General features: G+C 50.8%; 1 protein-coding gene across 5 annotated transcripts; it reads left to right on the top strand.

Moving 5' to 3' along the window:
- Positions 1–39: 39 nt before the first annotated feature.
- Positions 40–17,426, top strand: ABCG8 (ATP binding cassette subfamily G member 8). Of its 5 annotated transcripts, none has more exons than XM_044772329.2 (14): positions 40–172; positions 570–774; positions 3,298–3,402; positions 4,609–4,759; positions 7,743–7,981; positions 8,498–8,630; positions 8,722–8,991; positions 11,339–11,501; positions 11,592–11,675; positions 12,515–12,714; positions 13,134–13,210; positions 13,931–14,198; positions 15,169–15,296; positions 15,382–17,426. In XM_044772329.2, exons 2-14 carry the CDS (start codon positions 667–669, stop codon positions 15,517–15,519), a joined length of 2,064 nt encoding a protein of 687 aa, XP_044628264.1. In that variant the 5' UTR covers positions 40–172; positions 570–666; the 3' UTR covers positions 15,520–17,426. The 5 variants fall into 5 exon arrangements, with proteins under 5 accessions (XP_044628264.1, XP_070368262.1, XP_044628267.1 ...); XM_044772331.2 differs by having other exon boundaries at positions 124–275; positions 3,301–3,402; XM_044772328.2 differs by having other exon boundaries at positions 124–275.
- Positions 17,427–17,765: the final 339 nt, after the last annotated feature.

Here is a 17,765-nt window from a genome sequence, read left to right as displayed (position 1 = left end):
TACCTTTAGCCAGAACATGTGTATTACCTGGACAGGGACAGAACACACAGCCTGTGTTTGCAGGAGGGTGTGCCAGAGAGGATTCTGGGAGACAGACAGTGGCCCCAGTGAACGAGGGCCAGAGGTTGGCCAGCTCCGGGAAACAGAAAATATAGGCACTGATGGGCAGCAGGTAAGGTCCAAAGGAACTGCAACAAAGGGGCACAGACACAGCTGGCCCCATGGCTGGGCAGGCCCCAGAGAAGAGAGGGCTGCGGAATTCCCAGGATGCTTCCGTAAGTGGCGGGGAGTTGTCTGAATCCTGGTGGATGGGGGCAAATCCACCCTCTCTTTCCTCCCTCAGGAGCTTTCTGTCCTAATGTACCACCAGGACCACGAGCAGAGTGAGAACGAGGCAGCAGGACTCCATTTTGGGGGCATGAGAGGGCTGAGGGCAGTGGATTCAGGGGTCAGGAGTTGGTGGGGGCCTCTGCTGTCACTTCTCGTCCTGAGGCGCACTCCTGAAGGGAAATGATGTGCTTGCTTGTGACTTGGGCTGATGTAGCTTTTTCCAAATGCTTCTACCACAGAAATGTGCACACTCATACCAGGAACTCTGCGGTGCCTCCTTTGTCCATCTGGCTGTCAAGCTCAGAGTCTCCAGTGGCAGTAAACTGATGAGACAGGATGGCAAGTGACTTTTGTGGGAACATCAGAATTTATGCTCGTAATATGGCTGCAGCAGACAGTGGTAAGATCCCAGAGAGAGCTGGAAGGCACAGACGACAGCCAGAGGTGAGGAGGTTGGGGTACAGAGTTTCTGTCCTCATTTTACATTAGAAGTGTTTGCTGGAGAAATGGCCTTTGACTGAAATCGAGGTGTGGGCGGGATTTGAAGCCGGAAGTTAAGTTGGAAGGTAGAAAGGAGGCAGCGCCCTACCCTCCACCCTGCCTCATCCCACCCCTCCTTTCTGTCCTTTCCTGCTGTGGAGAGGAGGAGAGAGAGAAAGACAAGAGTGACTGAGGACTCCACACCCCACACGGAAGGCCACAGGCCACCTGGACTGGTCTTGAGTTGCTAGGACCTGACTTCAGCCAGGCCCGAGGAACCCACTCTTCCTAGTCAACTCTGCAGCCTCTGCAAATGACCAGCTCTGCTCTGGGAATACCCCACGGGGCAAATCCCTGACGAGAAATGACTCCTACGAGCCATGACTGCAATGCTTACAGCCTGAATAAGATATAAGTCAGTGGAGGCTTTGGGGACACTTTCTGCCTAGAAAGTCTGACAATTCAGCCACCACAGTTTAGGGGGAAAGAATTGCCCAAACCTGACATCCAGGAATGTGTGCAGAAATTCCTGCGTTTCCAGTTTCTTTTTCTTCAATCCCATTAACTCAAGATACCAAGTGACAGTCTGCCCCTAACATTTATGGCTCCTGAAAGGAAGGGATGAAGGCTACATATCATATGTCTAGATATTTTAAAGTTATCAATCGAACTGTTAAATAAAATAGTTTTTATCCTTTTACCTTGACATACCTTCCTCACAACCTAGAAGGCTGGGTGTAAATTTAGAAATTCCAGGATGGCAGCTAGAATGTGGCAGCATGAGGGAGCCAGCTTCCAGCCCAAGCCACAGCCTGTCCCCCTTCTCTGCCCACCCCCAGCTCCACATGTGACCTCATACACCCCTACGTGGTCACTCCACCCTGCCCACCCACATTCCATCCACACCCTCCACAGACAAACGCCCCTCTAGCCCGGGGTGCCCAGTCAGGCAGTACTGTCATTACTCAGGATAATGGGCCTGGGACAAGGTTCACGTAGGCCCTGGCAGTGGGCTTGTGGCCATTTGCACAGGAAATTCTGGGGTCCTGGGTGCCTGGAATGGCAAGCGCTCTTGGCCAACAGAACCCTCAGTCCATGGGCGGGAGCGTGGCCAGAGGAGGATGAGAGGGCCCAGGCCTCAGGAGACCTGTGTGAGGTCTTCTTTGAACATTCGAGTAAAGCCCTGGGCTCTCCCCTCAGTCAGGAACAAGCCCTGTGTGCTCCCCAGGAGGGAGTCCTCAGCACACTACTACTTCTCCAGGGCACGAGCTCCTCATCTTAGAACAAGGAGCTCGGGCTCTGTGCTCCCTGAGTCTCCTTCTACTCTAGGCTTCTGATTCAGGAATTTGATCCGAAGTTAATACAAGGAGAAATTACAGTGTAGCCCAGCAGGAGCCGAGCTGGTTACCTACAAATAAACCTGCTTTTGCTTTTTTGGGTGTCACCTGTCAGAAATTCAAGTGATGTTCTGACAGTCATACTGATTAAGATGTCAGCCGAATAGATATTTAAGTATTTGAAAAATACAGAGAGTTTGTCAAAACCTCAGGAAGAGTCTAACAAATCCTTCCTGGGAGCCAAGGAAAATATTTCAAAATGGAATGGAGGCTGTCCCCAACCCAGTCAAGAATTCTCTTCTTCTGAAAATCAAGCTGTCTGTGCAGCCTCTGGAAGGCACCATGCCTTGATGGCAATTGGGGTCCCAGGCTGGCCTGCACCTGCCTGCTTAGCCCAGGGTGAGGGGGTCCGGGGGAGCCAAGGAGCCGAGAGCACGCGCCTCTCTCCTTCCTTTTTATCTGTCTTCCCCGTTCTGACACCTCTTTCCCCTGGGTCCCAGCACTTTCCACCTTCTCAGAGCTCCTGCCTGAAAAGTGGAACCTACCTGGGCTTGAGGTTACCTTCACATATTGCTCCAGACTCCAAAATGTCCAACCTTCCTTCCTCAGCAACCCCTCCACCCCACAATCTAACCTGGGGAGCTTTTGGCTGGGTGCTTGTTCACAAAAGCAATGTCTGAGCTAACTCATCGCTTATACCAATGGGCTAATATCCCTCCTGCAGATATTTGCTCTTTAAAAACAAACAAGCAGGATGCACGTTAGCCCAAATGAGTCTCTCAGCAATTGATAGAATTTCTGATAGTTTAACAAAAGTAGATGGAAAAACTAGGCGGTGTGTGTGCTGATGGGGGAGGTGGTGAGTGAGGGTCAGGGCCGCAGGGCTGCATCCAGCAGCTTTCTGAGCTACTCTGGCTCTCCCCAGGAGCTTCGTGCTGCATCTCTGAGGGCACAAACCCTCTTACCTCCTCCACCTCCACCTCTGGCTCCTGCCTTGGAGGCACTGGCAGCTGGGGGTCAAGGTGGGAGCAGAACTCCGGAGTTCTACTCAGGCTCGCTCTCTCAATTGGAAAACATTTGGAAATATTTCAGACAAATCCGTTTAAAGAAGAGTGAGCTCCCATGTACACCTTGCTGTCGTCTCTCCCAGCAGGGCCTCCAGGACAGCTTGTTCTCCTCTGAAAGTGACAACAGCCTGTACTTCACCTACAGCGGCCAGTCCAACACCTTCGAGGTCCGAGACCTCAGCTACCAGGTAAGGGCATACCTGAGCACAAGGTGGGAGGAGTGGGCAGGGAAAGCCAAACAATTCCCCAAGTGGAAGGGACCCTCTACTGCAAGGAAAGTGTCCAGACCACACGGAGGCCTCACGAGTTGGGTGCAAGCTTTGGGGCTTCCCTCCAGTACAGCTCCTGGCTCCAGAGAACTTCAACTGCAGGCTGGAGGTTGAGAGACATAAAAAGAGAACGAGATCTTTATTAAAACATAAAATAAACTGTGTGAACCTGTGGGAAAAAAATCTCTAAAACTTTCTTTTAACTCTATATTTTGAAATAGTTTTAGACTTTTAAAAATTTGCAAAAATGGTACAAAATTCCCATCTACCCTTTGTCCAGCTTCCCTTCATGTTAACATCTTGCCTACCCGTGATAAAATTTTCAAAACTAAGAAATTAACAATGGCATGATACTATTAACTAAACTACAGACTTTTTTCAGATTTCATCAGTTTTTATGGTTTTGTTTTTTTCATGAAATGTGCTTTTCCTAGAGCTAGGAAAACATCCAGAGTACAAGGACCACTGGCCTCTCAGGGGTTCTCAGGAATCCCCTGGTCAGATTGAAAGACCCCCGTTTCCTGCACCTCCCAGGGGCAGACCCCACGTGGCCCAGAGGGAACCTAGCGGGGCCTGGGATGGTGAATGTCAGAGGCCCATGTCTGGCTTCCTATGGCTGTGAGTTAGGACAAGCTAATGAGCTGCACCCTAACCTTTCTCTGCTCTACCACTTACTAGCTGTGTGATCTTGAGCAAGTTATTTAACTGCTCTGAGCCTCATCTGTAAAACAAGGATTATAATAGTATGTATGTTATAGGTTTGCAATGGGGGTTGAATGAGATAATGGATATAAAGAGATTTACACAATGCCTTGCACATTCGATAAATTATTAGTAAATTATTGTTATTATTAAGCGAAAACATTGTTTTGCTTCATGTCATATTTTTATTTTTTTTCTGCTATTGCATGTGCTTTCCATGTCTTATCTTCAGGCTTGGAAACGGCAGGTTCTCAACATGGTGGGGTCCACCTCCATGTTTGATAGAACCTTGAGAAGGGTGGCTCTCAGGCCTGTTGTGTACAGCAGGAGGATGTCTCCTGTACGGAGCTGAACAGAAGTTGCTGAAGCCCTCTGAGCCATTAATATCACAGAACTGAGGAACAGTCTAATATCTCCCCACAGGTGGACATGGCCTCCCAGGTGCCTTGGTATGAGCAGCTGGCTCAGTTCAAGATACCTTGGATATCTCACGAGGACTCTTGTGAGCTGGGCATCCAGAACCTGAACTTCAAAGTGAGGAGTGGGCAGATGCTGGCCATCATAGGGAGCTCAGGTACCACCAAGGGCAAATAGTGGGGTAGTGGGTTCTCTCTCTCCTGGGTTACAGAATGGTCCCTCGGACAAAGGGATGCTTCTTACAGGTCTCTTGGCTGAATAGTAGAATAGTATAGCAGAGGGGTTGAGAGCTCAGGTTCCAGGTCAGACAGAGCTGTGTTGGAATCTTAGCTCCTCCATTTACTAGCTCTCAGGGAGTGGCTGTTAGGAATCATGGGGTTGCCTCTTGAAGCTACAGCCAGAGATTCTGTCCCTAGTTAACGCCTGCATTTAGACAAGGCAAGATCATCAGGCAGCTTCAGAATCGAGTGCTCTTCTCCGGTGTCTCCTCCACCACAAGGAGCACTCATTCATTGTCCCCCCACATCAGATTCCCCGCTATGGTCAGGCCACTGCCACTTCTCAGATGGCCCCTCCAAGTCTAAGCACAACTTCCAACCTTTGGCACAGCTCCAGATTCTCGGAGTGCCTCCTTGTGTCACAGGCTAAACTTAAACCTATAGAACACCAGAGCTGAAAGGGAGCCTGGGGAACACAGTTCATTCTTCATTATATTCTGCCTTGCTCTTCTCCTTACCAGTTTGGAAGCATATTTAGAGGAGGGTTTTTAAATTATTTGATCCTCAATATTTCTAGATGTCCTCCTGCCCCTACACACACACACACACACACACACACACACACTCCTTCCTTTGACATATGAGGAGATTGAAATCTAGAGAAGTTGAGAGTTTCACCTAAGGACATATATTTAGTGTGGAGCTAGAACAAGAACTTGGGTCTCCTGCTTCTCAGATCAAGGCGTTTCTCCCTTGCATAGCATTAGAGAGAGCACTTTATACCTTTTCATTAATCATTTCCAGAAGGACAGATTGCTCAACTTTTTAAATATCTGCTCCAATTTTTACAGTCTTCTAATAGGGAAGTTCTGTTTATTGTCTAACCAAAGATCAAAGGAGATCACGTATGTAAATGCACTTTGTAACTGAAACGTCGCCCACAAGTCAAGTTACACCCACTTCTGGCCCCGCTTCTGCAATTCCAACCTAAACAGGAAAAAAAGAGGTACTTCCTAGGTCAATTTTATTTTCGTTTGTGGAAAGCCACCTTGTTGTATCTGCTTTCTCTTTGTGAACTGAGAGTCTGAGGGACACGTGGGCCCTTACCAGGTGCTCCCACAAAGCCTTGGACCCATCACAGTTAGTCCGCGTGGCATACGACCCTGTAGCTGTTAGCATCCCTGACCTGTGATGGAGGAAGGTGACGTTCAGAGAGGCTAAGCAGGAATTACATGGAGCAGTCTCCAGGCCTTTGCCCTTTTGACTCTAGGTTTGGTGTTGTTTAGCTTCAGGTTTGCTTGGCTGAAATTATTAAAAGGTTTATCAGTAATACTTCCTGTGACTTTTACTCCACTCACCAAAAAGAAAAAAAAAAAGAGAGAATGTTGGTCATAATTTTTAAAAAATAAACTAAAACAGCCCCAGGCCTTTTAGCTTCTTCTATAGAATCAGCACGGCCAAAAGTGTTTTCCAAGGAACCAATTTACTGATTTGGAGATTCCCGCCATTTTGTAAGGGTCTTGAGTGCCTGCGAGTGTTTTCTCCTGGTTTGTGGAGGGTCTCCCCACTCACACCAGGCAGCTTCCGCTGGAAAGGCCACCCACACCTCTCACAAAGTTTTGTTTAGGAAATACGGCCTTCCCCCTCCCTGACTGGGAATCCCACCAGGATTTGGCACGTTGGCAAACTCTCCTGTGCTCCCAGAACCTGGCTCCACGTCGGAGGCTGAGCAGGGAGCAGGGCCAGAGCCCTCCCCTCTGGTTTCTCTCCTGGCTGTTTTGCTCCACCTAAGTTCTCAGGGACCTCGAATGAGGTGCACCCAGGAGGCAGCGTGCAGGTGCCTGTCCACCCTGAGAGCCACTAGTCTGTAAGCAGAAGGACCACTAGGGAGCCTTCCTTATTTTGGTTCTTGCACTGGGGGCATGGGGCTGCCTGCAGGAGGCGCATGCCGTGTGCAAGGAGGAGGTGTTATATTTGTGTATTGACACTTTCCTTGTTTGGAAACGACTGGGAAAATTTGCTCTCCAAAAGGGATTTACAGTAAGGAAAGCGAAACCCCACCTCGGGGATTGGAGAGAGCTCATTTGCAAGAAGGTGTTCTCAGGGCCTGAGACCTATTTGCATTCGCAGCTTCAATGGTTGTCAAAGAGTCTCAAAGCTTTTGTAAACCTGATCCAATCCGACGCTTACTTCCCCAAATCCATAGCAATAGCCAGGTCACTCAGGAGTAGATGGTGTTAATTTGTGAGCCATGGATCTTTTTTTTTAGAGAAAGTAAAAAGCAGCACTGATAAAAATAAGAGAGTGTAGAGGATGCAGAGAAACTCAGAACACATGTGTACACTAGGCTGTAGTTTTACAATCATTTCCACATCCATTACTTCTCTATTTTTTTCTCCCTTATTTCTGAAAATAGTTTCCAGTTTTGCATTTTTAAAAGACACCCTATTAATTCTCCAAATTAGGCCACCCACAAAGCCAGCTTCTGAGCCAAACGACGACGTTGAATGATGAAACATTGCTGGCGTGTTTGCCAACCAAAAATAGTTAAGCTTCGCGGTGCCATTAATGCCAGCCTTGCTCCACGGAGGGGCCAAACATTCTAGGCACAGGCAGGGCTGTGGCAGCCAGGACTCCAGCTTTCCCCTGTCATGGAGCCACTGATTGACCTGGCCTGAACCCCCAACATCAATGTCTCCAGCCCCCCAAGAGCGCTCAAGTTGACTGCAGGTGAAAGGCTGAAGCTTCAGGTGCTGGGGCTGCGCCATCCGCATCTGAGAGCTGTGCCACTTTCCCTAGGGGCTGGTCGCTGCTGCAAGGACAGAGCAGTCCAGAGGGGCTGGAGAGTGTGCGGGCAGCAGTGGCTTCCAGGCTGGGCCCGCAGAAGCTCTGCTCTCAGGGATGTCTCTGGTGGCTTCACAGGCTGTGGGAGAGCCTCTTTGCTGGACATAATCACCGGGCGAGGCCTTGGCGGCAAGATTAAGTCAGGCCAAGTCTGGATCAACGGGCAGCCCAGCACGCCTCAGCTGGTGAGGAAGAGTGTGGCCCACGTGCGCCAGCACGACCAGCTGCTCCCGAATCTGACCGTCCGCGAGACCCTGGCTTTTGTTGCCCAGCTGCGCCTGCCCACAACCTTCTCCCAGGCCCAACGTGACAAAAGGGTAACTACTTGACCCTGGTGACCCCAAGAAACCATGACATCCTTCCCCTCCCGTCTCTCCCTCCCTGTCTCAGTGCCCGGCCACAGGTGGAGTTTGAGTAACCCAGCTCACCAGCTGTCCACCCACAAAAGCCCACCATATGCTCAACCCCGCCCTGTAGCCCCCCCTCAGAACCCCACAGCCCTCTGTAAGCCATCTCAGCCCTAGCCGGTCCCTTCATGGCACAGGACAACATGTGTGATGAGTATTTGTTTACTTGTTTTCTGGTCCCCCATGTGGGCAGGGAGCCCAATTGTCTTGTCCCCAGGACCTGACCGCATTACCTGCACAGGGTGCGATGCCCTGCACGTGGGCGCTGCTCAGTATGTGCAAGCATGAGGGAGCAAACCTTGCATCAGAGAAATGAAGGCCGGACCTTTAAACCCATCTGGAGCAGCAGGCGTTTTTTTGTACTTTTGGGACAAAATCTGTCTGGCCCTGGCCAAGGCCCTGAGCTAAGGCTCCTCTCGTCCCCAGGTGGAGGATGTGATCGCTGAGCTGCGGCTGCGGCAGTGTGCCGACACACGCGTGGGCAACAAGTACGTGCGGGGGGTGTCGGGGGGTGAGCGGCGGAGAGTCAGCATTGGGGTGCAGCTTCTGTGGAACCCAGGTGAGGGCATGAGGGGCCTGTGTCACCCCCCTGGCTTGGCCCGGTCCAGCCAGAGTCCTGACGACTTACCAGGCTCCTCTGTCCTGGGAAGGAATCCTCATTCTAGATGAACCCACCTCTGGGCTCGACAGCTTCACTGCCCACAACCTGGTGAAAACCCTGTCCAGACTGGCCAAAGGCAACAGGCTGGTGCTCATCTCCCTCCACCAGCCTCGGTCGGACATCTTCAGACTGTTTGATTTGGTCCTTCTGATGACATCTGGCACCACCATCTACTTGGGGGCAGCCCAGCACATGGTCCAGTATTTCACGGAAGTTGGCCACCCCTGTCCTCGCTACAGCAACCCCGCTGACTTTTACGGTGAGCCAGCCAGGCCAGCAGCCTGGTGCCCAGGGCTCCCCCACATCCCAGACCCTGCTGAGCCTGGTGAAAAGATTCAGGAGAGAAACTCTTAGAGGCTTCAAGAGAGCAGGACCAAGGAAGGGGGTGGGTAGAGTGGGGTGCAGATCGTGGGTCAGTTTGCCAAGCATCAAATGCTAGAAATGAGGGCCTGAAACAATTAGCTTCTGACACAGTGACCCTTGTGTGCATGATAGATAAGAAATTTACGAGAGATCCAAAGACCCGAGGGGATAGAATCCAAGGGGTTTGGATCAATTTCTAGATTTGTGGTCTTTACTCAGGCTCTGTAAGGAAACTTAGGATATTTGAGGTCAGGAGGTCACCAGGAAATCTTAGAGCTGTGCCCTGGTGCCCCCCAGAGGTAGGGAGCTCCAAGGCAGTGGGTGGTGGAGGGACCCAGAGCATGGGCCGGCTCAGGGCATTTTGGTAGTCTTGGCCAATGAATCTCCAAATATGAAAGGTGCCCTGTCAGCGCCAGAGTTGCTTTTCAGCTTGGAGTCCTGAGCCCTCAGCTTGTGGCCCTCAGGGAAATTGTGAGCCACTTCCTCCATTCCGGTGGGGAGAGTTGCCTTTCCAGGTACCCACCCTGAAATCAAGGGCCTGGATCCTGAACGCTGGGGAATGACGTGGTTGCTGGACAGGCCACACGGCCGTACCAGGGCCAGGGGAAGCAGCAGCCGTGGCTTGTCCCGTAGGTCACCTGGGGCCCCAGCTTTCCTCGCAGGCCAGCATAGCTAGGGCCTCATCAATCAACATGACGACAGGGACTACCTCCTTGAGGACAGATACTGGCCCCCAAAGCGCCAAGCTCTAGAGGGTCTCCCTTTGACCCTCACAGCCCTGCCAGGCCAAGGTCATCTCCATCCTTACCGATGAGAAGACGGAGGAGCTGGAGAGCTAAACCCAAAGAACTAAAGAATAAAAGGACGAAACACCTTCCACAGTAACGTGCCCAGCCCCTGCCCTGACTCCTGGCCCTGCTGCCCACACCCTCCTCCCAGCGTCCAAGCCACCTTCCAGCTCCCCCCGTGGAGGACAGGCCACTCTCTCCCTCGCCCTGTGCCCTCAGACTTGTGAACTCACACAGAGGTCACCCTCCCTCCCTGCGCTCAGGTGACAGCCTGGCTTCTTGCCAGTGTGTCATCCTCAGGCCAGTCATCCCTAGATAAGGGGGCAGAGGGCACCTGCCAACCTGGCCACTTGGAGCAATCATGCAGTAACTCCAGAGAGGAAGTACCAGAAGTCCCTAACAGATCTGAAAAACCTTTTTGTTATATATTGTTATTCTTTTTCTGCTGGGGGGCTCCTGCCTACAAGCCCTGGGGCAGGTGACTCCCACCAATCTGGGGTGCAGGGCCTGGAGGTGCCAGTGAATCTCGTGTTCTGAGCTACAGCCCTTCACACTGGTGTGAAACACTACAGTTTACAAGACCCCTCCTAGACATTATCCTGCCTTGAGATGTGGCCTGAAAATAGGAGGAGGGGAGAGGCAGAGAGGTCAAGAGGTAACCCCCACTCAGGGGGGAATGGAGGGAGGGGAGAAAGGCCCTGGAGAAAGGCTGGACTTAGGAAAGCCCTGGCTGTGACAGGCCTGGTGTGCCTTTCTGGCATTGCAGGGGTCTGTGAGAGGAGGGCAGTGGCTGGGGCTGCCAGGTGCTTCCCATGGGGTAACATGGAGGCTGGTCGTGCTGGCTCCTTCCCCCCGGTCAGTGAGGGCAGTTGGCCAGACAAGGCACCCTCCAAGCAAAACATTTTCCCCTTTTGGGCAGGCTGCTTGGGGAGCCAAACTTTGAATTTACAGTGAGAATTAGAACTGCCAGGAGCCCAGGCTGCTCAGCCTCCCCCTGGCCCGCCCACCTCTTCCCCATGGGCAGGCCAAGTGCTCCTTGCATGATTTTTGGACGGCTGGAGTTGGATCCAGGGCATAAATGTGCTGTGTCCTTTGGCTCCAAAGGTCCAATGCCACCTGCTCTGTACTGGGGATGTCCCCATGAGCTTCAGTGTTGGGACCAGGGCCAGTGCCCACAGGCCTCTTCTGTTGCCCTCTTCCTGATCCACCAGCCCTTCCCTTGAGGCAGGCTTTCTGTAGATGTGGCCAGGCCCGGCAGGATGGAGGCCAGCCCTGAGCCTCTCTCTGCCTCTCTCTGCTTTGACCATCACTCCATGGTCCACTCTCAGAGGGTGGGAGCATGTCCCAGAGCCCCCGAGGGCTGAGCAGTGTTGTGAGATGGGCTTGCACGAGCTCCTCACCTGTGAGCAGACGTAAAGACGGAGTCACCCTTGGCCCCACATCCTCTGCTTACAGTGGACCTGACCAGCATCGACAGGAGAAGCAGAGAGCAGGAAGTAGCCACCAGGGAGAAGGCTTGGTCACTTGCTGCCTTGTTTAGAGAAAAAGTGCGTGACTTTGATGACTTTCTATGGAGAGTGGAGGAGGGGGAACCAGAAGTGGGCACTTGTGCAGAGAGGTAAGGCGAGCTGGGCTGGTCCTGGATGGAGAGCACCCTGCAGAAGGTGGCCGTCCTCACACGCCCATGACACGCTCTGCCTCCCAACAGCGCAGCCCCCCTGAGGGACACCGACCACCTTCGGGACTCCGCTAAGCTGCCTGGCTCGGTGCAGCAGTTCACCACGCTGATCCGGTAATTGTCTGCCGTTTCATCTCACTGCCCCCACCCCCCCACCCCCCCCACCCCCCGCCAAAGTCTTTGTTGTGTCAAATTAAGCCCTTTGTATCCAAAGTGAATTTGAAAGAAGAAGTAGAATCCTTTGAAAAAACCAGCATCACCGAGACCAGCACCAGCCCTCTGTGTGACACAGAGCATTCCTGTTACTTCTATTCTTTAAACAAAATCAAAATAGCCTTACTGGCCAGATGATCATAGAAATCACCTAGAATCATTATGAAAAATTCGGACAATACAGGAGAACTTCAGGTGGAAAGAGAAGTCACTCCAGCCCTCAGAGAAAACCAGACCCAAGTGTTTGGTGGGAGTCTTTCTAGATCTTTCCATACATAAATGGGATCATATTCTGCATATTGTTCTGTAACCAGCTTTTTTCACTCAGAATAGCACCTATAGAGCGCCTGTCATCTGGTTAGTTCTTCCTCCGCGTTCCTATCTAGCCATAATTCATTTACCCACCAAGACCATAGTAATAGTCAGATTATTTCAGACTTCTGCTGTTACAAGTAACTCTACAGCAAACACCCTTGAACATACATCCTTATGCACTTGATTGGTTATTTCTTCAGGATAACTTCTGATGAAAGTAACAATCATTTATTGAGTACCTACTGTGAGACAGATGCTCTCATCCATGATCTCATCTGATCCTCACAGTAACTCTGTGGGGTGGATATTGCTATCCCCATCTTACAGATGAGAAAAATGAGGTTTATAGAGATTAAATGACATTGCCAAGGTCACAGGACTGATGTATGTTGTTCCCTTGGCACCTCTCTCTTCTGTCTTTTAAGTCGTCAGATTTCCAACGACTTCCGAGACCTGCCAACCCTCCTCATCCACGCAGCCGAGGCCTGCCTAATGTCCCTGATCATCGGCTTCCTCTATTACGGACATGGGTCCGACAGGCTCTCCTTCACGGACAGGGCGGCCCTCTTGTTCATGATCGGAGCGCTCATCCCTTTCAACGTGATCCTGGACGTCATTGCCAAATGTGAGTGTCGCCTGATCTTTGAGACCCACACCTGGAGCAGCCGGAGAACATGGCATCAGCCACCCTCTGAGCTGGTCCAAGGCCAACATGTGTTCCTCTGAGCTCCTGGAGAAAACAAGTTTGCTGAATAATTTCACCACAATGGTGAAACAAAATGCAATAATTGTTTTTAAAATTTGCCCATTAATATTAGTGTGCAAATGAAAGCAAATCACCAAGGAGTCCTAGGCGTTCCCATCCTATCAGGATTTCTACTTGACAGCAATGCACAAGCCACAGAATTACAAACATCTAAATTAGGATCTAAACCTCTGCCTGTTTTTTTAAAAACATAAGACATTTAGGCACTATGAGGACTCAAAAACAGAAACACTGTAAATTAATTTCGCTTTTTCAACGTCCCTTTCTCCCCTTTTTAGGTCACTCAGAGAGGGCAATGCTTTGCTATGAACTAGAAGACGGGCTGTACACTGCTGGGCCATATTTCTTTGCCAAGGTGACTGATGGGTCAGGGCCAAGCGTGAGTGGCTGCACCAGGTTGGGTAGGGGTAGACGAAACTGCTCCACATTGTACAGAAATTACCAGGAAGCATTTTGCTGAACTGTGGGGCCGTGCATCATCTGTGGTTGCAGATGCCATTTCCTAGGGGAGTTTCAGAGCTTTGATATTTTTTAAACATTTACCTGAAGGCCAGGCCCGTGGAGCAGGAACGACACTTTTCTGGTCAGCAGAAACCTAAAAAAGAAGAGGCGGGAAACACCCGGCATACTTCACCTCTCCAGTCTTGCCACATCCCTAGGAAGCAGGTCAGGCAGATGTTACTGTCCTCGTTTTGAGGAAGCCAAAGCTCAGAGAGGTCATGAGGATGTCTCAAGGCCACACAGCTACTAGGTCTGGTTAGGCAGGGTGGGGACATGAAACCAGGTCTTAGGAGAGCAATACCTTGCTGTCGTTTTCACTGGGCCACACTGCCTTCCTGGGGGAAACTGCTTTGAACTGGCCCAGAGGGAGCACACGGCACCTGCAGGGGGAAGCCAGCAGTCAGCTCTTGCTCGAGGGTCCCACCTGCCCACACCCACCAGCCCTCCTGCTGCAGCCTGATCGTCCCTGGGAGGGAAGGTTGGAGCTGTTGGGGGTTGCTATCTTTAGACATTGAAGGAACAGTGGCGAATGAAGGGGTTGGCTCCACATCCTTCCAAGGGTTGTTCGTTGCAGATCCTGGGGGAGCTTCCGGAGCACTGCGCCTACGTCGTCATCTATGGGATGCCCACCTACTGGCTGGCCAACCTGCGCCCGTCTCCCGAGCCCTTCCTGCTGCACTTCCTGCTCTTGTGGCTGGTGGTCTTCTGCTGCAGGACCATGGCCCTGGCTGCTGCTGCCCTGCTCCCCACCTTCCACATGTCCTCCTTCTTGGGCAACGCCCTCTATAACTCCTTCTACCTCACTGGTGGCTTCATGATCAGCTTAGACAACCTGTGGACAGGTGAGGCCTGCTCCCCTCCCGTGGTCAGGTTTTCTGAGGCCTTCTGAGGCTGGCTTAGCCAGCTTTTGTCTGGAGACGAGAACTCATCATTTAGGTCCAACTTAAGGCTGGTCTTTCTGGGAGCAGGTGCCCTGGCCAGCTGTCCCGTGTGCCAAAAGCACGACTCCATACAAGGGTGTGGATGGTAACTTCTCATATCCCCCAGCTGACACCGGGATGTCAGCCACCCTTGACTCTCCCTCACCCTCCACATCACCAGTGAGCCAGGTCAAGTCTGCCTCCTAAGTCTTTCTGAAATGTCCCCTTGCCTTATCTCCCAGCCCAGGCCTTATCATCTGATCGTGGGCCACTGCAATAGTCTGGTCTCTGTAACCCTGAGCCCTCACCCACACAGAGGGAGCTTTCTAAAGTGCAAATCCATGTCACCGCTTTGTTTGGGCCTGCCTGGGGCTGTTCATTCCCTGCTGCCTCCTCCCAGCTCTTCAAGCCCCTGACACAATCCACGCCCTCACACTGGGGCCTGTGTCGGTTCTTCTCCATAGGAACCCTATGCCCTACCTTGCACGGCTCCTCTCTTCTTCCAGGTCTTTCCTGACCAAGCTGGGCAGGCTTCATTGCTTCCTCCTCCTCCCCACACCGTGCTGCTCCACAGGATCAGGGCACAGACCCAAAGATCTCTGGTTTGGAGCTGCTGAGCGTCCACAGCCTGTCAGTCTTTGAAGCTGAGCAAATGCGAGGACACCTAGTTAGTTACTCTCTGGAGTTGTTATGGATCAGTGTGTGGCAACCCCAGTTTGTGTGCCAAGCTGCCACTCTGCCCTTTCGCCATCTTGTCCTCTCTCTCCCCTCCTTACTCCCTCAGGGGACTTGCTTGCCCTGGGTCAGAGCCACCGCGGCCCTCTCTCCAGGCACACTTCGCAGGGAGCAGGTGGTTAGCCCATGTAAATAACATGACTCTCACTGTCTTCAGTGCCCATGTGGATTTCCAAAGTGTCCTTCCTCCGATGGTGTTTTGAAGGGCTGATGAAGATTCAGTTTAAAGGGCAAACTTATCCCCTGGTGGTCGGCAACCTTACCATCCCCATCCCAGCAGACATAGTAAGTGGCCAAGGCCTTGGACTCTAAATAGAGGGCATCCATCTGAACATCTTCTTAATGAGCTCATTGATGTCTGTGTCCCCAGATCCTCAGCACCATGGCCCTGGACTCGTACCCACTCTACACCATCTACTTAATCCTCATTGGCATCAGTAGTGGCTTCGTGGTCTTGTACTATGTGACCTTAAGGTTCATCAAACAGAAATCAAGTCAAGACTGGTGACTCACGCCCAGACTCCTGCCCACTCATGGGGCACTCAAGAAGACCCTTCAACTGCACTCACTTCCTTCCTCCCAAGGAGCCCTTTCTGGGAGGACGGTGAGAACACAGACGCTCAGCCACACTCGGCCCACAGGGCTACAGTGGCACAGGCCGGCCACAGGATGGCAGTAGAATAAAGACAGTCGGAAGGTATCGCTGCTCACTGGCCAGAGCTTGCGATTACTGGGAGTGTGAAAACCATAACTGGGGACACCTACAATGTTGCTAATTTATTTCCTTTTGATAAGTATTTATATAGGCAACTGGATACAGGACGGGAGCAGATTAGATATGAAGGGAGTAGCTGGGCTGTGTGGGAATTGATAGGGAACAATAACATAATAGCTAGGGGAATATTTGACCTTGCCTTCTAGGGTCTCCAAACTCTGTGTTAAGCCATTCTCAATAGAGAAACTGATCTAAAACATACCAGCAGGATGCCACCCCTTATTTTTGCATGGCATCATGGGCTCCAAGAGCCCAACTGAACACTTAAAAATTTATTGAGCATTTACTCTGTGCCAGGTACAATGCAAAACACTTTATTTATGTGCACAACGTCTTTCAATTCTCAGAACAACCCTTTGAGGTGGGTGGTATCCCATTTTATAGATGAGGAAACCAAGGCACAGACAAGTTCAGTTTGCTAAGTAAGGTCACAGGCTACTAGGTGGTGGAGTCATGTGGGGGTCAGAAAGGCCTTCAAGGGCTTTAGGAGTTAGAGGGCAGAAGGCAAAGCTTGAGCCTCTCTGTAAGCTTGGAAGCCCAGAAGGCTCCAGAAGATGAAGAGGTTTACGGACATGGTATCAGCTCAGCCAGGCCTCTTACAGTTGCATCTTGCTGGCCCTGGCTGGGTCTCAGGACCAGCCTTGAACCTTTCACAGTAAGCCAGGATATGGGACGGAGCAGGGCTTCATCCTACGCTTCATGCCCAAGCATTGAGGACCATCTGACTCAAAACAGGCGCACAGAAAACGGGGAGGGGATTGTTCCCAAATGAAAACCAGAGCCTAGACTCAAAAGAGGGGGAGGATGGGTATTTAGAAGGCAAACAATAAATGTTCATCACGGGTTCCTTAGGCCCTTTCTACTTCGAGTGTGGTCCCCAGGCCAGCAGCACGGGCCTCACTGGGGAGCTAGCTAGACTGGCAGAATCTCACGCCCCACCCAGACCCCTTGGATCAGAATTGGCATTTTAAGAAGATCCTCAGGTGATCTGTATGCATGTTAGAGTTTGAGGAGCAGGGCTCTAACTGCCCTTGTACGATATAACCGTACAAGGTTACAATAACTCAGGATATTAACATGGTTACATTATAACACTGCACACTGTGACGTGACATTGCCACCATCCAATGGGCAGACTCCGTTCAAGATTCACGAATTGTTCCAACAGTGTTCTTCATAGCAAAAGGATCCAGATCAGGATCAAGCATTGCAGCTAGTTATCAATTCTCTCTGGTCTCCTTCAGTTTAGAAAAGTCCTCAACTTTCTTTGACTTTCAGGACCTTGACGCATGAAGATTTTGTAGAATATCTCTCGATTTGCATTTGTCTGATATATTTTCATGATTAAATTCAGGTCACGCACCTTTGGCAGGAATATCACAGAAGCAATGTGCTCTTCTCATTGCATCCTGTCGGTGGCACGTGATTTCAATTTGTCCTGAACTGATGTTAACTTTGATCACTTATTTTCTCCACAGTCAAGTCACTATTTTCTCTCCTTTTGTAATTAATAAGCATTTGTAGGTAGGTACTTTGAAACTATGTAAATTGCCTGTTCCTCCTCAAACTTTCCACTTATTCATTTTTAAATGTATATCAATATAAACTTGTGGTCTCATATTTTATTCAATGGGTTATAAGCCTTCACTATCATTATTAATTTTGATGCTCAAATTGTCCCTGATTTGGCCTAGGGAGCCCATTCAGGCTGGATTCTGCATCCTTTTGACATGTCTCCATCCTTCTCTGAACACTTTCTTTCACAACAGAGTGTTTCAGGCTCATCTTGTACTTTCCAATCCCCAGTCCTGGAAGCAGACATTTCTCTAAAGAATCTTGGTTCCTTTGAGTGGAAAATGGCATTTAGAAGCCAATATCTGAGTAATAAGTATGCTCATTGCTATTGGGGCATCACTGCTCCCAGGCCCTTTCAGTGGACAAAGCTAGGGAATACACACATGTATGTACGAGCATATGTG

The sequence above is a fragment of the Equus asinus genome, chromosome 6, assembly GCF_041296235.1.
Source record: "Equus asinus isolate D_3611 breed Donkey chromosome 6, EquAss-T2T_v2, whole genome shotgun sequence".
Lineage (NCBI taxonomy): Eukaryota > Metazoa > Chordata > Mammalia > Perissodactyla > Equidae > Equus > Equus asinus.
Note: the sequence above shows the minus strand (reverse complement) of the source record. Positions and strands in the feature narration are given on the sequence as shown.